The sequence below is a fragment of the Uranotaenia lowii genome, chromosome 2, assembly GCF_029784155.1.
Source record: "Uranotaenia lowii strain MFRU-FL chromosome 2, ASM2978415v1, whole genome shotgun sequence".
Taxonomy (NCBI): domain Eukaryota; kingdom Metazoa; phylum Arthropoda; class Insecta; order Diptera; family Culicidae; genus Uranotaenia; species Uranotaenia lowii.
Window position 1 is genome coordinate 279,674 of NC_073692.1, and position 26,948 is coordinate 306,621.

A 26,948-nucleotide genomic window follows, 5' to 3' on the forward strand; every position below is an offset into this window, starting at 1 on the left:
TTTCATAGAATTTTTGAATTTTGAATGGATTCCCAAAATTATTATTATTTAAGACAGTTAGATTTCTTACTTTGAATTAGGAAAAAAAATGATGAGATTGGTAATGTTAATTGATTTATAAAAAAGACTCAATCCAGCATGAATTATCAATGAAATTGAATGAAATAGCGCCACAGAAAACCATCACAGAAGTTTTGGGTAAAATCACAGAAAGTCAGATTTTTTTCTCCCAAAAACACAGATTTTTTTTTCGGCAACCTTGTTTCTAAGGCGATTAAAACACGCATAAATTGCTTTCTTCTATTTCACTCGTTTGTAAATACTGCTCCATTCCGATTATCTTGAAAAACTGTGAGCATTTTATGCGAGCGTAAAATTACAACAAATCTTTCGACATGAAATTCATTTAACACATTTGGTTTTCACTTGAATCTCACAACTAATTATTCTCATGAATTTGAGCGTTGTTATTGTTAGAAACGGGTGCTCAATTCAAAATTTCCGCCTATTTAAACAACTTTTATTGGAGAAAATTTTATAAAATTTGCGAAAATGCTGAGCGCAAAAATTTTAAGTCTTGTTCGTCAAAGCATGGATTGCTTTGATCTCTTTAGAGTAGATACCCAAATTCTTAAGATTAAAAATATTGCAAAGCCAAAATTATTTGTTTTTTTTTTTCATTTATTTGTTTTGATTGACAAACTTTTGTTGAATTTCTGTTTTTCAACTTATTACTATACTGTAGAATTTAACTATTCATCAGATTGAAATTTTAGCAAAATTCATGTTCTGGCCGACTTTTTACTTTCTAAAACACACATAAACGTTGATTGAATGCATGTTTCATTCAAAAACTGACAAGAACATTATTGTTTAATTTATAAATCATCTGGAAAAGTACTTAATAAAAACCATCATCAAAATCACATACAGACCCCGTTCGTTTTTGGCAACACGCCCGTAAATTTTATGTTGCCAAAATCAAATGTTTCGAAAACCGACGGTTTTTTTGACACATTTTTCTTTTTTATTTTAATTTTAAATAAATCAAAATTAATGTTAAACATAATATAGGCATATTTTTTTAATTTGGCTCAATTATATTAGTTTTAGACAGAAAAAAATTTAAAAATTCTTTCTTTTTCTGTTTAAAACTGAATATGTAAAGAGGCCAAATTAAAAAACTTTATGCTTATATTATGTTTTACATTAATTCAAATTTATTTGAAATAAAAATTTAAAAAAAATCGACAAAAATTGTCATTTTTGTCATGTTGCCAAAAATGAACGGTTTTGCACGAATGTTGCCAAAATCAAATGGGGTCTGTAATTAGATTGCAAATCGCTTCATATGGAACGTAAGCCGATCAAAGGACGTAAAAATTGCCCAAAACCCCAAAAACGTTAATTTTTTATCGTAATCTGATAATATTTGTATCGATTATCTGATTGCAACTTATGAATGATTAACTTCTAGGAATTAATAGAAAATTAAAGAAAACTTAGCTGCGTGCTTCCATTTTTCCATGAAGATTCTTCCGGGAAATCGTATTGACCGTATTGAAGATAACAGGTTCCCTGTTTTGGACATCCAACTACAAGACTGTTTTTCTAACAATATCACATTATATTTAATTTCATATCGAAAATGAAAATAACAATTTATAGTTATGACACGAGATGAACAAATTTTTCCCGTCCTTCCAATTCAACGCCTGCTTCGCTCCTCAAAAGCGATGTTTAAACTTTTGCCAAAAAAAGTAAGTCAGAGTGTGTATTATTTAGCGTAGTCAAATAATTTGTAGTTTTAAAATTCTGTTTAAAACATTACACGTAGGGATATTTTTTATAACCTGTCAATTTGCGTCTTTGATTTTCAGATTATTCTAAAAAAAATCATATTTGATTTATTTTAGTGACTTCACAACACATAATTTTTTGCCCTATGTTTTTCGTGCTTTGCATAGAGTTTGCAGTAAAACTGAATTCAGAATTTGACCAGTTATCTATAGTGGTATATGCGAAAACAAGGCAACGCAACTTAATGCTACGTAAAATGCTTTTAACTCATGTAAATATGATTCATTATAAAAAAAATTAATATAAGTGTGTGTGAAAAAACGAAGACAATTTTGGAGTTATTTTTTGAATGGTAGTGCATTTGTAAACGGTTTAAGGAAAAAAAAAACCCATAATTAGTGATCTCCCAAATCGACCGATAACTATACCTTTCTGTAAGAAAGGCAAAAAGAATTTGAAAAACTTGTAAGGAACGTATTCGAAAAAAAACGCAACATTATTCACAAAACAACTTTTGAATGCATGGATGTAAATTGATGAAGAGTGTAAATTTTGTGGGACCTATTGAAGTGCTTTGCAAAGGAAACGGTCGCATTTGGAGATAGTTTTCTTTGCACTTTTAGCCATTCATCGTGTCAATCATTATGAAAGACCTAGTTATTTGCAGTTGTTAGCCTCCTCAAGTACTAGACCATAAATTTTTCATTTTTTTCCTTGTTTATCTCCGGGAAATACAAGCGAGACTTGTCAACAAAAAGTTTTTGGTTGGCAACCTACAAGATGGCCGCTAAAGAATTTGTTTTGCTGTAAATTACGAGGTTTTTCAAAATATCTCCCCACAAGCTGTCCAAATATTTTGCGCACGATTTGACCACCGTATTTTGTTTATTTTACCAGTGGGCAGCTTTTCTACTTTGTAGAAATGAAGTCAGGTCTATTTTTAAGTCAGCTAGACGAACTAGTGAGATTTTTTTTTCTTTTTTCCTCTATTTATATTTTCTGATTGGGCATGAAAAAAGCTCTCACATTCCTCTCACTTCATGGAATCAAAAGTCTTCACTTTGATTCCAATTTTAGCCCACTATTGGGTCCTCTAGGACTTCTTAAACGATTTACTATGTGAACTTTGGCTGAATAGTTGATTTCCAGCTGTTTTTGGGTCTCTCATTGGAATTTTTCTGGATTTTTCTCGATCTTTCCCAAAAAATTTTGTTCATGAACTTCAGTTTTGAACGCTATCCCGAAAACCACTTGACAGATTATCATAAAATTTTGTACATTACATTACTAGGAAGCTTCACTGAACATTTAATAGATTTCATTAGATGCATTCAAAAGTAATTCACAAAACAAAGTGTTGCATTTTTTCGAATACACTCCTTATTTGAATAAATAAACAATATTTGTATTCTGATAAATAATTTTAAAACTAATTCTAATTATAGTTTCAATTTCAATTGAAAAACATTTCTTTTTTTGAGGCGCATCATGAGTTTTTTTCTTTTTTAATTTCCTGGGTCCATCCTGAAAACTATCCCACACCTTGCCTTGGGAGAGGATCATAAAAATTCAATTAAATTTTATTCTTATTCAATAGAAATCTATTCTCGAAAGGCAGCCTACCGCCAAGATAAAACAACACCCCAAAATACGATGATGATGAAGCTGAGCTGGTGGTGAACAAGGATAAAAATCCATCAATCCGAAAGCTAGACGCTAGGCGCAGAGTCATCTTAAAAACCGGTGAACCCCAAAGAAGAGACATCTTCAGCGTGACCGTAAAACTCTCCAAAAAACAAAAAAAACGGAATAATGGGAAGACGCGCGTATTTTACCCGAAAACTCATTGAACGTCGCTCATTTTTATGGACTTTTATTGATATCAATCACCACACCATGAGAGAACGTTGGCTAGCCAGTTCTATGTTGAAGGCTGACTCAGGAGGAACAAACCTATTAAACGATTAAAACTTTCCGAGCCAGCTTAAGGCGCTCGTGAGGCTTAGTGAGCTGTCATAAAATGTTTGGAAGTCGTCGGTGGGGGAATAAAATAAATCGAACATAATGACCTTCCATCTTCTTCTCGGTTCGGAAAGAACGGGAGAAAAACAAATCGAAAAACAAAGACGAGGGTGTCCGAAAAAAGAGGTTCGTCACTTCAAACATAACGAGGCTCAAGTCTCTGTCATCGTTTTCAAGAACAAGACGAAAAAAACTACGGCATTCGATGAATTTCGGCTCTGGTGTCGTTCGGTTTGTTTCGTTTTATTAAAAACAAATAAAAATACTTGTTTGGGAGTTTGGGACCCATTTGTCCTGCAGACCTCTCGTTGTATTTCGGCAGCTAGTTCCAATGATGTTTATTCATAAAAATCCGCCCCGGGTTAAGTCACTTACTAGGGGCTACCTACACCGAAGGTTGATTGATGGGCAACATCAAAGTTCTTCTTGGGCCCCCACCAAGTGGATCGTTAAATGTGACTCTACGAAGATAGATGATCGATAAGTGGAACATTGTTGGTTTTTCGAGTCGCTAGTCCAAAGTTTCTAGGAATTGGACTGGTGCGACTAATTAAAATAAGATGTTTTATCGATCTTTCGTTAGGTGGCCCTGGAGTCAAGTTGAACGTACTCAGTTGAAACTTGGAAATCGATGACGCGCACTTTTAAGTGGGAAAATGTGTCCTAATCGAAGGTCGTCAATCGGTAGTTTATTGGTTTTCGAAAAGCTCCGATCTTATCAAACAGTGTCTTCACAATTGGAAGTATTTTATAAATGTTTCCCAGAAAAGATCAAAGTTCACATCTTACAAAATTTCAGCTAAATTTAAACCTAGATTGCCAAATTGCCCGGTTTTATCCGAATATTTAATGCAAAATTTTGGAACAGTCCGGCCCGGCCCGGTTGTCCGGATTCCATTGAAAAATGCCCGATTTAGCCCGGATGTATTCACTTTATTTGGCAGATCAAACAAAATTAACAAATTGTGTTGTAAAAAAACTTTCTTGAGCTATTTTTATAAAAATAATCAATAAGGTTTTTGGAAGCCTTAAATACAATTTCAAATCTGTCGATGAATTTTGATGAAATTTTATTTCAATTTTTTTGTGTTGATTTTTGTTGAGTATTTTCTGGCTTTTGACAAAATTTGCCCGGATATTACCCGGATTTTTTGTCGTCGATCTCGAAATCAAATGCTCGGATTTTTTTGGTTTTTATATAAAATTTGCCGGATTTGTCCGGCCCGTATCTGGGCCGGACTGAAAATTTTTTGGCAACCTTATTCATCCAATAACTTAACCTTCCCCCTCTGAATAATTGCATAGCCCTAGCGGTTTTATATTCGAATCTCAATTCATAATTGGCAAAAATGGCAAAAACAAATGCCAACTGAAATTACCAGCAACCTTCGATGAAACTGATTGAATGCTGAAGCTTCACTGATCCAATACAATGGGTGACAGAATTGCCCAAGCGTAAGACACTTCCGTAGCACTCGAGTGTAACAAGTTTGTTCTGGTTTATGAGTGAGCTTTCTACTGACTGAAAGACATATTGACAAAGCTAACCGTAAGCACGAGAATAACTGAGCCGATCAGGGCTTATACATTTGATGACGTTTCTATTCCTTTCATTTCAGTTTGAGTTTTTTACACTGATAGAAAATCAAAGTCAATCAGCTATTTCCTAGCTTGTCAAACGAACAGCTGATTTCTCAATGTTTACAATTTTTTTTGGCATATCATGGTCCGCTGAATAACAACATGTTCCATGACCGCGCAAAATTTAAATGTGTTTGACACCAAAATCAAAATGGAAATCAAACGAAATGTGCCACAATAACGTTTTATTTAGGTAGATATCTAGAGTTTGTCTTGATTAGGTCGTATGAGCCACTTGACGTGTTTCAAGAAAATCGCTGTTGACGATTTGCTAAACATATTTAAATTTTATATTAAAAATATCGCTCAGAATTGTCTCAAAATTTCGTACGCGATGCAAAATAAGATGAGAAATACGCTCGAGTATTAAATACAGGCATAGATTTGGTTGTTTCTGTAAACATGCACATACAACCTTTTGCGTTGCGTGTTTGGTTGAAACGTCGTTTTGCATGTTGATGAATTTTCTCTTAAAACTCGATATCATTTGTCTAAAACTACACTTATTACTGCAAACTATTTTCAAGTACTACTAAGTACTACGATTAATATTCTTATGGAGATCTATGCACACGTTACTGGCATGAATTAGAATTTGATTGGAAGGAATTGACATAGATTAGAAGGAACTTTTGATGTGATAATTTTCAAAGTACCTCAATATAAAGAATAAAATATAACAGGACTTACTTTTGAACACCTGGAGTGTTTTCAGGATCTCCGCGGGTGATATGCTCTCTGCAGAATATGCGAATTGCGCAACTATTGGGAAGCGGGTCTTGCCTAAATCTAAATCTGCTTCGCCTACATCCTCTTCATCGCTACAGCAACCTGGAATCGGTGCTGTGAGGGACTGCGTGCAACAGGAATCCGACTGCATGGACAGACGGCTACTCTCTTTGATTCCGATTATTGCGGTAACAATCACTGCCACTGTAATAAAAGAAATAACGAGGCTAAAAATTTGTCCAACCATGAGAGAAACGTTTTTTTGGACTTCCCTAGTAACAGTAACGATTAAGTTTAACTTTAAGCACTCCCACAAACCATTTTCTTACAAATTTTCCGACTTTTGGACACTCGGCGACGCACTTTCATGCATAAATGCATATTGACGTAAAAACCACTTCGCCGAAAAGTGTTTTTGCTACCTTTGGTTGCACGGCAATTCAGTGCAGCGCAAAACGTCGTTAAAACCAAATCGCACGCAAAAATAATTAAGTCATTATACGTCTTAAATTAAAATCAATATTTTTAAGTTATTTATTGTTCGAATAAAACCAAATTTCTACATAACATAAAACACATATTTATCAATCGTTTGCAGTCAATAACTCAATTTTGTTTACATTGGTTCATACGACCTAATCAAAACAAGCTCTAGATATGATTTTTTTTTATAGATTCATCGCGTTTGCAACTGACAAAAAATGGGAAATTTCTACTGAAAAGGAATATTTAATTTGAATATCGTTGAACAAATCTAATCTTCACAGGTCAAAATAAAAATCAACTCTTTTTAAACAATCTGCAGTACTGCAACATTAGATTTGATTTCAACACCAAGGTTTTTAGAAATACAAGGTTCTTTCACAGTAAGTAGGAGTGAGCGGGGCGCTTAATGAGTTTTTTTTACAAACATAAGATTATTTGCTCAGCTTTTCTGTAGTGTTTGTTGGTAAACAAACTCCAAGAGTTTCGCAGTTGCAAAGCCGAAATGACCAAAATGGCTGAATCGGGAATTTGGTATACGGTAACATCTCCTATATTTACACACCTTGATTTCAACAGAGCAACACCTTCCTGTGTAACTGGTCTGCTCGGAACCTTAAGCAGCACTGATTGCTTTTCCATATGACCGTAAGTTGCGGCAAATCGAAAACAATCGGCCATGTGCGTACTCGGATTAATACCGAGTCGATGATGGGTGGTGTTCAGAGATGTCAACTGTTTTTCAGAAAAGGCAGGAACATTTTGAAAAAAAAGGTCTAGAAAGTCTGGAAGTCGAACTGAAAAAGTGACATTTTTCAATTTATCAGATCGCAGAAGTGCAGATGCTCATTACTTGATGATATCATTCATTCATTCGAAACACTATCAATGCCTGAGACCTTTGTGAACATCATTTCCTGTCAGATTTCACCACGCGAATTTTGAATTTTGCCTGTTTTGTAAAAAAAATCATGTCCAAACTCAACAGTCCGGAATTGTCTGCAAGAAATGTTAAAAGTCTGGAAACCTTAAAAAATTGTCTGCTGAAATTCCAAAAAATCTGGAAGATCCAGACAAAATCTGGAAGGTTGACATCACTGGTGGAGAAAGAGAAACAAGAGAAATGATTCAGGTATTTTCCAAGGGGCTGAAGAAAGCAAACATTTCCGTACTTAGTTTTCAGTCAAGAAACCCGCAGGAAGAAGAAAAATTAAACGAGTGAAATGCGTATATGGGCAATGTGGCCGTCTTCGTTGCAACAATTTCAACCAGAAGCATTTTTCAAATGATCCTTAAATCTGCGGCTTGGAAATGTCAATCATGGGTGTCAGGTGTCCTGATTTTTCAGGATTTGTTCTGATTTTCGAGAGGCCGTCCTGATTTTTCAAAATCGCTGGAATTGTCCTGATTTCTGAAAAATGGCCATTACAATGTCCTGATTTGTCCTGATTTTTTAAAAGTATTTAAATTATAACTTACTTTATTGATAAATGATGGAAAAATCTAACAAATCTTTAATAAAATGGTTTAACCACAATGATAGTCTTCGGTTCAAATGATATTTAAATGGTGTTTTTCAATATTAACTGCAGTCCAGACAAGGTTATTATAGCTTCAGTTGCATAATTTGAGGCGTCTTCAGCACCTATATTTCTTCTTAAGTAATGCAATTTAAGCAGAACTGCTTGTTATATTCACCAATTTTGTGGTGTCCTGGAAAATCCTGATTTTTTTTTCGCGGTGTCCTGTTTTTAGGCGAAACGACCTGGCATCTCTGATGTCAATTAAGTCTAGGGAAGAATGACCCTGGCAGTTGAACTCCCTTGAAAAAAAGGGAATGTCAATCAAAGCGAACTTTGGTAACATTAATAAATTATGGTTTGGCACAAAATGTAGTGTTTTCAGCATAATCCTTGTTAAAATTGATCCAAAATCTGCAGTATGACAACAACAGATGCGTTTGGCAATAAAAATGTTACCCTATTTTATCCTCTTTTATCCCAAAGGGTGAAGTGTTAATTCTCGGGAACCACACTGACGTTCTGGTACCAAAAATTTGGTACGGTGCGTTTGTTAGCGATATGACAGCTATTTCAGTCCACTGGTATTTCCTGAGACAGACGTTGGGCCACTTTGTTGATGTTTTTTTGTTTTGAAAAATCATAACATCACAGTTGATTTTAATTTTTAACTATGAAGATTACATTTGTTCGATGATTTTTCGAAATAGAAATCTTTTTTGTTCAAATAAAATATTCCTTTTCAGTAGAAATCTCACATTTTTTATCAGTTTCAAATGCTATGAATCTATTGAACCTCATATCTACATTTGCTAAAATACTTGTAAACAAGAGAAATCAGCTGTTCGTTCGACAAGCGGGGAAATGGCTGATAGTGGGAAAAAATCACTTGGAATCAGGGTTGCCTATTTTTATGAATTTCAGGGAGCTTCGCTAATAGAAATCAGGATAATTCAGGCTAACATGAAATAGTCGAACTGATAACTGTTCTTGCCAAAAGGTTTTTTTATAAAAAAAAAACGAACACACACATAGGATTTCAGTGAAACTTCATGTTTCTTTGAAGAGATCTTCTTTCCTTAACTCTAAGCGCACATCTTTCTAAGTAATCAGGGCTAGCATCTTACAAATGCTAAAACCACCAGATCACAGAAAGTGCACTATGCATGCCATGACCGGTATTCGATCTCATGAACTTTAACCTAGATGACTTGAACTCTAACCACTACGCCAAAGCGTAATTAGATATCGATAATGGTGATATTATAAATTAAGGGTTGTAAATATCAAAAGGTTAAATCTACCTATCGATTAAATTCGATTATTTTCTTATAGATCTAACACGTTGCAAATTGAAACTGTCCTTGGTCAATAGCACAAGGTCTTATTCAAAATTTGGGCCAGATCAGTCAACGGGGTCACGTCAGGAGCCTGAAAATTCGTTGGGGAGCATGAAAATGAAAAAAAAAAGTTTTTACCAATACAATAATTTCATTGATTACAGCTATTCTTATAGTTTGAATTATGACCAATATTTCATCCGAAAACAGCAATTAGATTAGAGGTATGAAAAAAAAAGTTATTTAGCATTAAAATTAGCTTTTGAAGAGTCTATTGCAGGAATTTAAGAACCTTTCAGAAGTTCATTTTGGAAGGCTTATAACTTTTTTTTTATCATAATTCCTTCAAAATGTGGCCTTCGGATGAAATATTTGTCATAAAAAAGGTTTTAAGAAAAAGTGTATTCAAAAGAAATCGGTCGATAGAGACCCAAATAATTGGTAAAAAAAATATTAGTAAAAGATATTAGTCTTCGGTTTGAGTTGCAAACTCCAAAATTAAAATTAGGATTAAGATTCCAATAAACATGAAGATTTGGAATTAAGAATCATTTTCAAAAGCTCAAAAAGCAGAACCGAATTTTTGAAACAAAACCACTTAATAGATCAAGTAAATTTTATAATTTCACATAGAGTAGTACATAGGCAACATACATAAGGACTGTTCACGAAAGAAAACGGACACGGGTTAATTAATTTTAGTTAGTTATTATATTACGTGAAAAAATGTTAGAAAAGTATGATTGAAGCTGGCAAAGGTGGAGTATCAATTCTGCACAAATGATTATTATTCCACATCCAAAATTCAGTCTTTACTCTAATCATGAACTCTCTGTATTTCAACGCTATTGACTCAAGAGGTGACGGTGCTGATTCGATTTGTGATCAAATGTCTTATAGGTAAGTCTAAAAAATCACCATGTTTATACGAGCTCTTTTATTTTAAAAAATGTGGTGGCTTCTGGCGAACGATTAAACTTTTACCGAATTTTACACGAGTTGGCATTCTGGTTTGCAAATTTCTAATGTTTTTTTTAAAGGACATTCCTGATGACCTATAAATATAGTGCATATTATAAAGAAAATAAAAATATACAGTGAGTGGGATACAAACATTTTATTTACGGCTTGAAGCGCTCTAAGTTTTTTACAATGATCGCAATAAAGAGACGTGCTTTAAAAATTCAAATAGCCCATTATTTCTGGCTCAATTTAGTTAACTGAGGAATTTCTTATTGCATTTGCCTGATATGTTGTCTAATCACTTTACTACACTAAGGTCTTTTTTTACGCGGTTTGATTTTGCTCAGTTCTTCTAACACGGCTTCTTTTTACGCGTTTTTTTTTGCCATGAATATTTGCCATGAATATTCTTCTACACGGCTCTCGCGAATCAACACGTTTTTTGAGCGAAAGTATCCCAAGTCCTATACGTTAACGAGTGAATTCGTACCGCGTAAAAAAACCTTAGTGTACTTATACCGTTTTTCGGCTGAACCAAGAAAAAGTAAATTTTATCGAGCAAAACCCAAATTCATCAAAATGTCTCAAACTGCAACATATCAAAAGGCAATGGCCTATGATCGTTATACGCCTTGAGAAACATGGTTGGGGAGTCAATTTAGTCATAAATGACATTGAAGGTCACAATCAAATTTGTGCAAAATTTTACAAAATCTATTTTTTTTTAATATCCACGAACTCTCTAAGGACGAGGCGTTAAGCTCTGAATTTTCAAAAATCTTTTGAAATACACATCTTTTTTCGATGCTCCGAACAGAGTTTTATTTTTTTTTCGAAAACTCAGCTTTGACCATAAAAAATGGTGTCAACTTTCTTTCGTAAACACTCCTAGTATTCGATACATGCAATCGAGTCTACTTTTTATCACCTTTTTCACTTTAGAAGCGGAAAAGTACAACTAGAGGCCACTTCAGAATGAGATTATTTGCTCATTCTGAAGTGGCCAGAAGCATATATCTTACTACTAAATTTTAGATTTGAGTTCCAAATTTTTGTTTTTGTGTTTGAATTGACGTACATTATTCTTAAATTGAAGCATACTATTTCTGATCAAAAAAGAAATCAGGTAAAATCAGGATTATTTCCAAAAATCAAGGAAAAACGAAGGCTTTCCAGGTTATCAGGATGTTCCTCCAAAAATCAGGCAAATCCTTAAAAATCAGGCACATTGGCAATCTTGCATGGAATCGACTAGTACGCTTGTACGCTTATTTGTAGTTCGTTTCAAATAATCTTATTTGAAATCCTTAAATAATAGGGCCTGAAGGAAACTGGACATTAGACTGAGTCGATTTTGGGTCATTTTCGAATTTCTCAAACTCTTGGCTCTTAAAAGCTTCGTTTTGGTCCAAAACTCATCCATGATTTGTTGCAGATTTTTTAAGTAACGTTTACATGAGTAAGTTTGAACTTTTAATTTTGTATATTTTGTTCTGAAAAATCATTTTTTGTTTTTCTGTGTTGATCCAAGCCTGATAATGGTTTTTGTCCTAATTTATACATTCTCTAAGGAAAATTTTGTGCTGAACAGCTTTGTCCGAGACCGTAACTTCGTATCTTATTAGACTCTTATCTAAGTTTATGGCATTTCGGCAAATTGAAATTCTAGTTAGAGAGCAATTAAGACAGAAATGAAAATTGATAGGTGGAAAGGTCTTATTAGACGAAAAAGTTATTAGGTGTTGAATGTGGGCATGTACTTTGCATTAAAAAACGATTCATTCAATTGACAACACTGTAAACGTTACTAAAAAATTCTGCAAAATATCGTTGATGAGTTTTGGATCAAAATGAAGCATTTAAGGCCCAAAGGTGATTCTTATCCGAACAAAATTATATTGAGGAGATCGCTCCAAGATTTAGATCTGAAAACTGTCACCAAGGTCGAAACAGAAGTTCACAAATTTAATTAGACATTCACCCTTTCCTGAAGCGGTTGTTTTTCCTTTCAAAAAATGACCCACCTGAGAAAAAAAAAAGATTGAGTTCGGATAGGATCTTCTGGGCCAATCTAAATAAATTTCAGCTTGTTAGCGAATTCTGATCGAAATATCTCCTAATGATGAGAAATTCCTCAAATGGTGGACGGTTTTTTCGGGAGTTTTTTTTCCCTCTCTCTCTTGTTTTGTTCGCCATTTTTCAGGTGGCCCTTCCGAGAGATCTTCTCATATGGATGTTTTTTTTTTTCGTTGGTTATTTTTCTCCCAACAACGTTTCGAATTTGGATTGGAAATCCTTCCTGCGGATGGTCTCCCGACAGCAAACGGTGTGGTGGGTTAAAATATTTGTGAACCTGTTTTTCGGATGCGGAACGATTTTTTTTCCTTTCCCATCTGATTTTCGCGGTCGTCAATTTCGGTTATTTATTTACATTTTTTGCGGTTTAGAGATCGAGGTGCGCCCCCATACTTCGCTCTATTCGAATGTTTTTGGTGGAAAAGCGAAAAAAAAACCGAGGAACGCACAGAGATAAAAGACACGGCACATCTTCGGGATTAGGATCGTAAAAATGTCAACGGCAGAATTTGATTATTGTTCGAATTTTGCGGGGTTATTTTTGCGCTCTCTAAGAAGAGTTTGGGGCGCGCGAGTTCGATGATTGATGACCGTGTGACTGGCTGGCTGGCGCGAAATTCTGAAAGATTCTTAGGGATTCATTCAATTGAGAAAAGGAAGGAAAAGGGGGGAATTTACATTGTATCTACCACTGTCAGCAATTTGAACAATTTTATAATGAGGTAGTTTATGTGAGCTCGTTTCGAAAAGTTACTAATGAAGCAGCATTTTTCAGCAACCGTTTGATCGTTTGCTTTTAAGAAGGCGAAAAAAAAGAATCTAAAACGATTCGCTTGCGTTTGCTCGGAATTGCTTATGCAAAATTATCAGCCGATTATCCGTGACGAATTAAGCGCTATTTAATCTAATCGAAGCTATTTGAATGCGTTTCGCTAAAAGAGCGAAAAAAAGACAAGCCAAACCAATCAGCGACAGATTAGTTGATATGCTAATGTAAATTAGCATTAAGATATATATCATCGTTCAGCATATTGAGATGATTTTTTTCTCTCTCAAATGGAAGCAGACTAGATTGGGAAAACTTGATCGATAACACCGGTTCCATTTTTTTTCTTTATATTTCAGTTGAACAGTGTTTTCCATTCACAGATTGGACTAAAAATAGCGATGCCGAAAAAAAAGTCGTAACAGTCAATTCCAATAACGAAAAAAAAATTGTACCATTCCCCAAAACCAATTTCATTCTAAACGAACAAAATCAGATTCCAAAAGCTCGAAAAACACCCAACTGATTATTCACAGGTGTAAATTAGCTCTCGACAACACAGCGCCCGAATGAGACACCCCAACCCCAAGAACCTAATCAAATCTCCATTTTTCGCTCGATTGAATGGCGAATAAATTACTCCGGTCGACAGCACCCAACTCAACTCAGGCCGACCCAACTAAACACAGGATAACACGGGGCGGCTTTAAAACATTCGAAAAACACGAGAGGCTATTGGCCTCCTCGTCGAAACTCCTTGCCCGAATTGTGTTCGTATAAATGCGATGTACCATATTTTTTCTCGAAATTTGATTGCCATCCCTGCCTGCTCCTTGCTTCAAACGCGAATCCTAAATCTAGCGCGGTTTTGCAAAACTTCTTCATCGGAATTCGTTCTCGAGCGAGATCGTCCAATTCAGTCGATCGATGGATCGATCGTCATAAAAGTAAAACACGACACATCGCGCTCGCGGATATATTGCGAGTTAATGAATGACACTTCGCCATAGTCGATTTTATTATTGTGGGGGGAGACAGTTTTATTGCATCCCGTCTGAAAAAAGAAAAATAAACGTGCCAATCTTTGGGCTTGAACGATTGAGAAACACGCTTATAAAATATGTTGTTTACTTCATTTGCGATGTTTTAACTTGGTTCAGAAAACTCTGAATAAATTTTTTGTCTTAATTTGAAACGCAATTTTTAAGTCAAGAATGATCAAGACATGTGGACGATTTTTATGGCAAAACGAGAAATCGAATGGAGACTCATTTATTCTAAAAATGGATACAAAAGCTGTCGAAATTGTCAAAATTGTCAAAATTGTCAAAATTGTCAAAATTGTCAAAATTGTCAAAATTGTCAAAATTGTCAAAATTGTCAAAATTGTCAAAATTGTCAAAACTGTCAAAAATTGTCAAAATTGTCAAAATTGTCAAAATTGTCAAAATTGTCAAAATTGTCAAAATTGTCAAAATTGTCAAAATTGTCAAAATTGTCAAAATTGTCAAAATTGTCAAAATTGTCAAAATTGTCAAAATTGTCAAAATTGTCAAAATTGTCAAAATTGTCAAAATTGTCAAAATTGTCAAAATTGTCAAAATTGTCAAAATTGTCAAAATTGTCAAAATTGTCAAAATTGTCAAAATTGTCAAAATTGTCAAAATTGTCAAAACTGTCAAAATTGTCAAAATTGTCAAAATTGTCAAAATTGTCAAAATTGTCAAAACTGTCAAAATTGTCTAAATTCTCTAAATTGTCAAAATTGTCAAAAATGTGAAAATTGTCAAAATTGTCAAAATTGTCAAAATTGTCAAAATTGTCAAAATTGTCAAAATTGTCAAAATTGTCAAAATTGTCAAAATTGTCAAAATTGTCAAAATTGTCAAAATTGTCAAAACTGTCAAAAATTGTCAAAATTGTCAAAATTGTCAAAATTGTCAAAATTGTCAAAATTGTCAAAATTGTCAAAATTGTCAAAATTGTCAAAATTGTCAAAATTGTCAAAATTGTCAAAATTGTCAAAATTGTCAAAATTGTCAAAATTGTCAAAATTGTCAAAATTGTCAAAATTGTCAAAATTGTCAAAATTGTCAAAATTGTCAAAATTGTCAAAATTGTCAAAATTGTCAAAATTGTCAAAATTGTCAAAATTGTCAAAATTGTCAAAATTGTCAAAATTGTCAAAATTGTCAAAATTGTCAAAATTGTCAAAATTGTCAAAATTGTCAAAATTGTCAAAATTGTCAAAATTGTCAAAATTGTCAAAATTGTCAAAATTGTCAAAATTGTCAAAATTGTCAAAATTGTCAAAATTGTCAAAATTGTCAAAATTGTCAAAATGGTCAAAATTGTCAAAATTGTCAAAATTGTCAAAATTGTCAAAATTGTCAAAATTGTCAAAATTGTCAAAATTGTCAAAATTGTCAAAATTGTCAAAATTGTCAAAATTGTCAAAATTGTCAAAATTGTCAAAATTGTCAAAATTGTCAAAATTGTCAAAATTGTCAAAATTGTCAAAATTGTCAAAATTGTCAAAATTGTCAAAATTGTCAAAATTGTGAAAATTGTGAAAATTGTGCAAATTGTCAAAATTGTCAAAATTGTCAAAATTGTCAAAATTGTCAAAATTGTCAAAATTGTCGAAAGTGTCAAAATTGTCAAAATTGTCAAAATTGTCAAAATTGTGAAAATTGTGCAAATTATCAAAATTGTCAAAATTGTCAAAATTATCAAAATTGTCAAAATTGTCAAAATTGTCAAAATTGTCAAAATTGTCAAAATTGTCAAAATTGTCAAAATTGTCAAAATTGTCAAAATTGTCAAATTGTCAAATTGTCAAAATTGTCAAAATTGTCAAAATTGTCAAAATTATCAAAATTGTCAAAATTGTCAAAATTGTCAAAATTGAAAACTGCTTTTCCTATGTTTTTTCAAAAGGACGAAATTCGGCTGAAAACACGCAAAATTTTCGCCAACTTGGACGGAAAATTTTCCTGAAACAAAAGTTCCAGAATAAAGTTTATCGAAACATTGAAATCCTGATTATCGTTTCAATTCGTTAACATCTTCCCAATCGCTGACTGACTGGCGAGAAACGACATATTTTTTCCCCGGTAAGAAAAGGAGAAAAAATAACCCGCCGTTCCGCATCGTCATCATCCGGGCAGAAGGACCGGGTAAACTCCCAAAAATTGAGCTAATCAAAATACCCAACATAGTAGCAGGAAACGGCGGCGGCATGCATCCCTAGATTGTAGAATCCGTCCGGCGAAAGGGTCACGGTCGCCATATGAAAGGGCTCCGACGGAAACAAAAACATTGCGACATGATACCCGAAAATTTTTCGAAGCGGTTCGAAATTCGGTGTTTTTTCTTCTTTTGGTGATCTTTTTTCTGTGGTGATTGCCGGGTTAATTAACGGTGCTATAAAAGCTGTGAAATGGCGCAAATTTACAGCAAAACGTATAAACAAAGGTTGAATTTTTTTCAAAGGTTGATTGCTGAATTGCCGAATGAACTCTAGTCGCTGCCGGGCATCATTAGATACCCATTATTGGAGCCTACTAGCGACTTGATAGAGACACGATCGCTAATAAACGTCATAAATTTTTATAGCAGACTCCATTATGGTGTGTGAAATCTGACGTTATCTAGGAGTCATAATCGAGGAACAACAACAACTGCGAGGGTCAATACATGGTAAGAAAATGAAAAAGTGACCCATGAATCCTTCCCTCCATGTTTGTTTACAAACATAGAACATTTAGCTGTCAAGTGTGTTCTCCATCTGTGAACCGAGAGGACGGGAAAGTGACAGCATTAAAATACATTAATTCGCTAAGCCATAAATCATTCGCTGGAGTTATGGCTTCGGGTGCCTTAAAAGAGTAAAATGAAGTTCGAAAGACTGGTTAAAAAAAGCGTCGCCGTTCGTCGCTTCTAGTCTTTTGGACACCGGCACATACCCTTCCCGAAGGAAGGCAAAATTTTATGTTCATATTACAATCGAAACGAATCGGACCACTCGGTTCGGTCCAGTTGTTTCACAGATGACGGTTTTCAGAGTTGCGGATCAAACAAGAAGAAAAAAAACGGGGAATTTCATTAAACCCAATCAGGTTTACGTTTGGAAAGACTGACCATTTTTTTCTGCTCCCTTTTTCTGTGAAGGGTTTTTTTTTTTCTTCTGAATTGAGATCAGTTGTGTCGCTAAACGCTGAACGAAAATTGAGGGGGTCGATCCTTACGATTTTTTACTGTTTATTATTTGAAAAGTCGTAAAAACTTAAATGAGGTTAGGACATAAAATTTGTTCGTTTTTATTTTTTCAGCTGTCATATGTTATTTCTTTCAAGAGTCAAAATGGCGCCCACCCATAATAGATGATCGTGCGAGTTCAACGGTCAATTAATGAGGTGACGATTAACTCAAAGCCGAAAACATCGAAAGGAGGAAACCATCCAAATCGATTGCCAATTATTTTAGCCACTTTAGCCTCTTTAGGCAGTGATTCAGTTCGGGCTGGGGCGACATTTATCATCCTGACCAGACGACGATCGTTCCTAGGAAAACCTCGGGTTCGGTGTTGACAGTTAAATGACCAATTTGAAACCCCTCGGAAACGCTGAAGAGCCCGACATTTTTGGCTTATCAACTGGAGGAACCGCAAATTAATTCGAGAATCCATAAAACACCTAACTAGCTCTAACATTGATCTCTTTGTTTCAAGCTTTCACGGAAAGAAGTCGCTGCTCGGGGACGTTTGTTTTATGATAATCAGATGAGATAGACGACTGGCCAATCGGTCGGCTTTTTTCTCTTCGCAAAATCGAATTGGGCAATTTTTTTTCGTCCGGCAGATGAGCCTGTTAATTGGCAACGGTGACGATCTTCGGGAGTTGTCGTATGGGATTTTTTCCTTGCAGCAGATCGCCAAAATTTACCACTTTGCGGTCAAAAGCCGGTGTGACCTAATCAAAAAAAAGAAAATGGAAACTTCATTCGAAAGACACAGACAAACAGACTCAGGAGACAAGTTTAGGGATACTATAGTGTACGTAGTATTCATCCGGATATGATTTAGGGGTGCCTCAAAGCGCTTAAAGTTTCTGTCTTTGGGGGCTAAAGGAACTCGGAAAAAATCGAAATTTTAATTTTGATGCCAAATGACTCAAAAAATTGCATGAAACGTCGAGATCTGGCGTAATTTCGAAAAAAAAATCTTTGCCCAAAAATCGGACCTTTTGTTTTCAGAAAATCGATTTTTGGAAAGTCCAAGAATGTCGCTTTTTGTTCAATTTTTTTTTTCGAGATAACACAAAACTAAGCACAAAAGTTTTAAGCATTTTTAAATGATTTGGCATCAAAAATAAAAATTCAATTTTCCGGATTTCCATTAGTCCCACTCTTACGTGAGTTTCGAAATCCTAAAGTCGATTTTTGACAAAAGAAAAGATTTGTCAAGTTAACACCAGATTTCGCCATCTTGTGCATATTTAAGTCATTTGAGATCAAAATTGAAACATCGATTTTTAAGATTCCCTTTGGTGATTTTTGAGGCTCAAAAAACCAAAACTTTGAGGCACCCCTGAATCAAGTCCGATTGAGCTGAAATGTTGCACAAGTCAGTATGTTGGGTCAATCTACAAAATTTATGCATATGGTCAGTTTGAGAAATTCGACATAACACATCTGTCTGCCACCACAACGTACATTAATGTCTATGTACATTGGGGGGTTAAAAAAAGTTTATGTTTCTGATTTCAAACTTAGAGGCACGAATTGTCCCTCGGCCTGATGTCAATTTTGAGCACAATCGGTCAACTTTAAAGGAGCGCTCATCGACGCTCAAGTTCTTATGAGAATAAGCCTTGATTTGTTCTACCGAATCGGCAAAAAAGAACAGTTTTCTGGCTGTAACTTGAACAATTGCCGACCGATTTTTCTACAGATTTGATTGAAATGGCCTTTAAATGATTCAACACAAACGAATTTAAAAATCTAAAAATGCATGTAGGCACATACTTAGGTAGAAAATGCCTTGAATGCGTGCACTCATGCTAGATAACCAACATACATCGAGAGATATAAAAACTGAAAAAAGAGGCCAGGTTTGCATCAATGGGCGATGGAAGCGAAAAGTTATTCTTTCTCTCCTTAAGAAAAACGCCTTTAGAACTGTCAAAAGTTGGGTGAAATTATAGCTGCATCCCACTTGCACTAATGCAAAACCATCACCCAAATTCGACAGCGCTTCCATCGCCTATTGCTTCAAAAATATCTTTGCCTAGGGGAGCATCGCGAAAACAATGTCTCTTATGGATTCAGATACGTTGAAAAACGATAATATTCTGTTTTTTATGTCAGTTAGTTTGAAAATTCCCGCTTGGGACGTTGGTTCTTCCAAAACTGCATTGGATATTAAAGACTTTGAAGTTCCCGCCGCTTCTGGTTAACTCTGATGTACAAATTTCATGGGGAATCCAGGAGGGCCCGTTGCGGCATTTCCTGAACTTGATGGGTTTTGTCTATCATTTATTGTAGAGCTAACTGAGGGTACTTTTCTTTAACTTTGGGGGTCTCTGGAGCAGGTTTTGCCCGTTTCCGAGAGTTTCCAACGAAAATAACTGGTCTATCCTGATCAGTGGTAATAGTGTCTTCGCTGTCAACTTCTCAACTGACAGCACTGAAAAGATGTTACTGTATTGCGGTTGAGTCGGAGGCGCCGCGCTTTTTAAAATGGCGGCATAGGAACGTTTTGACTGTTCCTTCAAAGAGCGCCCTTGTCTATCCCAGCGGCTCTTAAATGCCTCTCACAAGGAGATATCATGAGGTGAGCCCCCGCAATAGACGCATTTCTGCTATATCGCTGAGCACGCTCCTTCTCCTTGAATCTCCCCACAGTTGGAGGAAAGTTGCTTGCTGCAATAATGGGAAGCTGTATGCCCCAATTTAATGCAATTTTTGCATTCTATTGGACGAGGCACAAAGAGTCGCACCGGAAGCCTCAAAATTCAAGACATAGTGAGGGAGGGCAGTACCTGATAAGGTAACACGAAATAAGGCTGAAGGAGTATACTTTTAAACTCCATAAACAACGGTGGTAGTTCTGAGTTGGCGAAAATCCAAGATTTCAACCGAAGTCGTATCAAGGCTTTTGAATTTACCAACGCCATTTGAGACTGAGACTGAGATTCTTCTTCGTGATAACGACCTCGATCTCCACGTCTCGATACGGTATGTAGACACGGTACTCAAGGTTAATGAAATTGCTGGCTACAATTTAATTTGCGGCTTTCCGGTAAGCCACAACACCGCGCAGCTTGTTCGGACGTACTTTTGTAATAAATAGTAGATACATAGGGCCACTTTGTCAGATGTTTTGTTATCTGTACCACATTTAGTTACTTACCATTCACTTTGGGTCGGATGAAAACCACCCAAGGTCCAGCGAGAGATCAGCCTTCTATGCAGTTTCGAAGCCGGGTTATTCCACTCTGTTGAAACTTACGGATTCCTACAGCAGTAGCACAGCGGCACAGCAGCAAACTTCTGCTGCCACGAGCGAAACCAAAACAGTTTGTTTTGGTTCCTCTTGCTTGTTGTTCAATTCGCAATCGAGAACAATAGATCAATGATTGCTGATGACAGGTGATGATGATAAACGCGGTATAAATGTTTACATCATCACACGGTTAAGCGAGACAACACAAATTGGGTTCGTGGTAACACAACAGTGTTGCCAGATATTCTGGGTAAGAATATCAAAGTATTAATTGAGAAATGAGTATTTTCCCGGTTAGGGAATATAAAATGTGGAAGTGACAATTAGCTATCGCTAATTAATATAGTTCTTATCTAATGACCTCATAGACGAAACATGAATAAAGATAACTCTATTCCACCACTGAAACCTGCGTTTTCAACACACTCTTATCTGAGGACGCTGAAAAATTATCACCCACCTGAGAAGGGTTTGCATTTGAAGGACCACATCATCTGTGTCCTCCAAATGCTCTTCATTCTCGTAGGTGGAATTCTCATAGTCTTCGGTTGAGGCGATTAGCCCCGCCTTCGTTCATGTTTATCAACGGAGACACTAGTGTCTTTTGTATTTAAAATATGAGCAAAACACTGAAATTCAAAATATAATAAATTTTAAATTCCTATAAAAAAGGAAAAAAATATAATAAAGTGAAAATGATAGGGCGGGAAAAGAGGAAAAAAGAGAAGTTACAAACTTGTTTCCTAAATCTTAATCAACGATTTCTTTGAGTGTCAGCGATGGTCCAAATTTCCAATCTCAACAATGGCCGACCGCCACGTGGATTTCGTCTGATCGGATAAAACTCCGTTCCGTCAAGCATAGGGCATAGCATAGCATAGGGTGACTACACACATCTTGCATTGGCTGATACACGAGGTACAACTGATAATCAAGAGCAACGCAAGATGCCAAAATGAGTATCTGGATTCAATATTCATTCCAAGTGCTGCTCTTGAAGATCAGTGTGGTACCATGATGCACACCGTGACAAGTCAGTGTAATCATAGAAGGGATTATCTGAAACAGCAAAAATAACTCTTTAGGTGCAGAGAACTCATACGACCCATAAAGCTGTTTCAGAAAGGAATGGAAGGGATGTTTTAGTGGGAAATCCTACATGGCAAATAGGATTGACAAAATATGTTTAAATATAATCAAAATAAAATGAAACAATCTCACCAAAGTTTATTGGGAAGGAGGCAGCGTGGGTTGATTTCTATTTGATGGTACTGTTGCACTAATGATGATAATCCCTGCACCTTCCAGTCACTGTTGTTTGATAATCCAGCAAGTGCTTATGGATGATTTTTCGGGATTTGAGTGCTTCTTTTCTTCTGCTGATTTTTTTAATACAATCGTCACTGCTATCCTTACACAGATTTCGAAAAAGAAGCTTCTAAACAGATAACAATCACAATATATTCACGAAAACAAACGAGAAAATTTCGAGAGTGGATAAAACTCCGTTCCGTCAAATGCAGAATATGTATAATTTCGTCGGAAAAGAAAATCTTTTAAAATGACAAAATAAAGGGAAATAATTTTTCTTAGAATTATCAAGCTTTTTAAGACATTCCCCAGATTTGGATTATCCTTTCCAAAATCCAAATGTATGAGGTAAAATTTAACTAAAATTTATGTAGTCGAAAATTTTAATCCTCCAAAATTATGCTTCTGACAACTAGTAGAATTTTAAAAAATTTATGACATCAAGCGAACGTGTTTTCATAATTTTATGCATCAGGGAAATAAGAAAATTTCATTTTATGTGACATGTGGTTTTTCACTATTGTGCGTCCAATTGAATGAAAAATGAAATTCAATACACTGTATATTATTCATAAATGCTTGCTAGAGCTGCTGCTGCTTGATCAGTACAAATTTGTAAAAATTGTGGTTTTTTTTGCTTTCATAGAAAGTTCCTGACAAATAATTAAGAAACAGCACATTCAAATTTTAAACTCAAAACATGTCTGGCAAATTAAAAAATCTAGGTAACACACGAAAAATCATTTTTAACCAGACACATCAGCCGCGTTGAAATATTATATCACAATTTCAAATAATGCGAAATTTGAAATTTCGAAAATGTTGTGAATAATCCTGACATGGCATCTTCCATTTTGCATTTCTCATTTGGCGCTAACGTCCTTATCGCTAACGTCAATCGATAACTGTGATTCCAAAAACTGTTTTGATTAGCTCAAATCTTCAGTAATTCATTAGGAGTTGATTGTAGAAAAGCTTCAGACAAAAATCCTGTTCATCCTATCCGCGGGAATTACCTTCCAAGGAAACCTGGAAATGTTGATTTTTGGGAGCGACCATTTTCAATCCATCTGGCCCGTTCGAGGAGTGCGAAAAATCATCCATTGCTTTCAACTAATTTGGCTGCCTCTGTAATGACAAAAATAATATTAGCTGTTCACATATGGAAAAGTGAGGCTTTTTATACACACCTGATACCAATTTGCAGCGTCTTACCATGCTGGGATCGCTCAAGTTCACTTCTTCAGACAGTTTCCTTTCCTTTTCCCTTGAACTTTCAACTTTTGCCAAAGCACTTTCCGCGACGATGCATAACGTCGTAACACCACCACGCCTAACTGTTTATTTGGCGTTCTTTTGCATCATGGCCAGAGATGCCAATGTGCCTGATTTTTCAGGATTTGCCTGATTTTTCGCCTGATGCCTGACAACCTGATAAGCCATTGAATTTCCCAGATTTTTGAATTTTTGATTTTTGCGAATATGATGAAAAATGGGTAAAAAGGAACTGGATTAGGACCAAGGTTTTTTGATACACTAGGTTTTCCGACTACATAGAAAAAAGGGCTGAATCGGAAATTCGATATTCGGTAACACCTCCTGAATATATACACACCTTGATTAGGACCATTGCTGAAGTGAAAAAGTGAAAATGTGGCTGAATCAAAGCAATTGAAAGATTCTATTTAATTCTTATTTAAAAAAAAAAAGGGAATCAAAGGTAATCTTTCGATTGCTTTGATTCTGTAGAATTATTCGACCAAGTTGGCTCACAACACATATTTGAGTGAAAATGTGGAGCGATGACCAAAAAAAAGGTAATCCTTTGAGCGAAATTTCCGTTACTTTAACGTAGCCTGATTTTGCCTGATTTTTATTTCACCAGTTCCATGATTTTTGAAAAAAAATGTTAGCAACCCTGGTCAAAACTTCATAAACCGCAATTTAAATGAAAGATTATAGTTCAGTTGTTGCGTTCAGTGATAAAAAGTACGTGGGGTGAAACTGATTAGGAAATAACCAATAAACGACAAATTTTAGAAATGGATTATAATTTCGTGTGTTGCCTACATACGGTAAAAGTACGTCATGTAGAAAAAAAACCATAAAATTCACAAATGAATTCAGAAGAACTACGAATAAAATTGAAGCTAGTAATATAATCAAAATTCAAATTCCTTTTTGTAGAAAACATCTTCTTTGTTGCCAACGTAGGGAAGAAAAAACCTCAGATAAACAATGTGCTGAAATTACCGAAACTCGTATCTAGCAAACCGAAATTGTTGGTATCAGAAATTTAAAAAAAATTCGGGTCAAAAATGATGACCATTTCTAAAATAAGTTGGCCTATTTTAAGTAAATTTCAGTAAAATGCACTTCGACTATAAAATGTTCAATAAAACACCAAAATTCGAATAATTAAAAGTTAAAACTGTCAAAAATTGTCGAAATTGTCAAAATTGTCAAAATTGTCAAAATTGTCAAAATTGTCAAAATTGTCAAAATTGTCAAAATTGTCAAAATTGTCAAAATTGTCAGATTGTCAAAATTGTCAACATTGTCTAAATTGTCTTAATTGTCTAAATTGTCTAAATTGTCAAAAATGTAAAAATTATTACCACACGTCCAGAGGGGACGGGGTCTAAGCCCTCGGATCCCTGGTCGTTCCTCTGGGGATCAGTGAGGGTGGGTCTACATCACCTTCTTTTGCACTGGCTAGCTCGATCTGGATGTCATCGGAGGACCTCAAGGTCGGCTTTGTGCCTACTATTTATACCCAGAACTCGGATGTGATATTGTGTGGATGTTACAAGAGGATATTTAGTTTTAATTGTGTTTTATTGTGTGTTTATAATTTCTGTGTGTTTTGTGTATTGTGTGTTAAGTGTACTCACGTCGATGCAGGCCTGCGGCGGGGAATCTCGGTTCTCAAGTGGCGGTTCCGGTGGCTCGTTGATGGCTTGTTGGTGGCTGGGAGATGGTGATGGATGTGTGACGATCAACTAGGGTCTTGGCGGTGGTCTGGCGGAGGATTGGCGAGAGTCCGATAGTAACCTGGTCTTGGCCTGGCGGAAACCTAGTCGTGGCTTTCCGATGAATTCGCTGTGACTTGGCGGCTCGCAGGAAACTTGGCGATGCCCTAGCGTTGGTCCAGCGATTAGTGGGAATCGTCTAGTAGAGATCCTTTGCCTGGTTTATTGACGGCACGAGGCAGGGTCTCTTAACAGACAGTAATCTTCCGGGGTGGTTTGATGGCTATCAACTGGCTTGGTTGGATAGTGGAGCAGACACGACACCATGTGGCGGGCACGTGTAAGCGAGGCACTTCTTCTAGTGGTTCTTGAGCCAGTAATTTGCTGGAAATTCCAGCGCGCACGGGAATTCCGACGTGTCCGGGAGTTGTATGGCGCCCCGGCAGCTCGTAATTACGCAGAAGCTGTGTCTTAGGGCGTTTTGCTGGCCCACAGTCGAACTCACTTCGCACTAAATGCGCCTTAATGTTGGCAACTAACGCACGCGTGGTCTTCACTCGACGGCTACCACCCGAAAGAGAAACTCTTTCGGCCTCCTCGTTCTGACCTGTCATTCGATTCTCCCATTGCCACCCACTGAACCGTAATTCACCCCTTCTGTGTTGTGATGTTATACGTGTACTGTCAAATGTTTGTGACGTCTGTTTTACTTAGCCATTATTTAAATTCAAATTCGAACTATTGCCTAATACATTTATAAAATAAATAAATTAACCAATTGACACGGAACAAAGAAACAAAAACCGACATGCAACCTATGAACTGTTACAACGGTAACAAAACTGTCAAAATTGTTAAAATTGTCAAAGTGATTCTTTCGATTGCTTTGATTCAGTATATCAGGTATTTTTGATGCCAATTTTCAGATTTCATAATACACATTGAATATTTTAGATTTAAAATTTAAGATTTTTAATACCAGATTTCAGATTTTAGATGTCAGATTTCAAATTTCAATCATGCAATTAAGAAAATCAACCTAAATATTTCGGCCAAATCCGTTTGTCTGTGAAGCCCCTTTGAAGTCTGTGAAAATATTCTCGATCGAGAATTTGAAACCCATAAATTCCGAACTTGTTTCATTATGCAAAACAAAACCAGTAAACTCACATTCTCCGGCGCGATGAGCGCAGAACCGAAAGTCGCGTGGGTGTAATTTAAAAAAAAATAAAAGTTGTCACTGAAACGATTTTTTTTCTTTTCGTTTATTGATCGCGATTTGGAACAACCAAGTCGAATGATTAAGAAATATTTTAGCAAGGATTTATTTAAATTTCTTTTTTGGATAACTAACTAGAAATATATTTCAATGTTGTTTGTTTTTTTTTCTTTCTTTCAGATGGACACATGGTCAACACCAACTGCTCCCAGGGCCATTTCCGGAAGGCTCTGTGCTGCAAAATGGGGAAGGAGTTCGAATTCTTTCTCGACAGTGCCAAAAAGTAAGTTTTATAATTAATATTTTTGTTTATAATTTAAGGTAATTGAAGTTCTCAATTTTGAAATTGTTTTAAAAATTTTGTGCTGCCTTCATAATTCCATACGAAAACCCTGCATAAGCTTAAGGTTCATCCCTTACATGAAAGATGAATCGAACTCATTGTTTTTTTAAGATCAGACAATCATACCCTTTAGGGTTCAAAACCATTGAAAAGTCATCCCGAAACTACTTCAGAGGGAACCTCCCGTTGAGCTCGATAAGACACTTCCAGGTTTTCATTTGAAGAATGGAGACTTCTAACCTAACCTCAAACTGCT

General features: G+C 35.6%; 1 protein-coding gene across 1 annotated transcript in view; it reads left to right on the forward strand.

The window, feature by feature from the left end:
• Window positions 1–26,636, forward strand: part of LOC129745906 (fringe glycosyltransferase-like) — a 157,915-nt gene extending 131,279 nt beyond the window's left edge. The window contains exon 4 of the mRNA XM_055739285.1: window positions 26,530–26,636. Within this exon, the coding sequence (XP_055595260.1) occupies window positions 26,530–26,636 (107 nt within the window). The remainder of the gene's footprint in view (window positions 1–26,529) is intronic.
• Window positions 26,637–26,948: the final 312 nt, after the last annotated feature.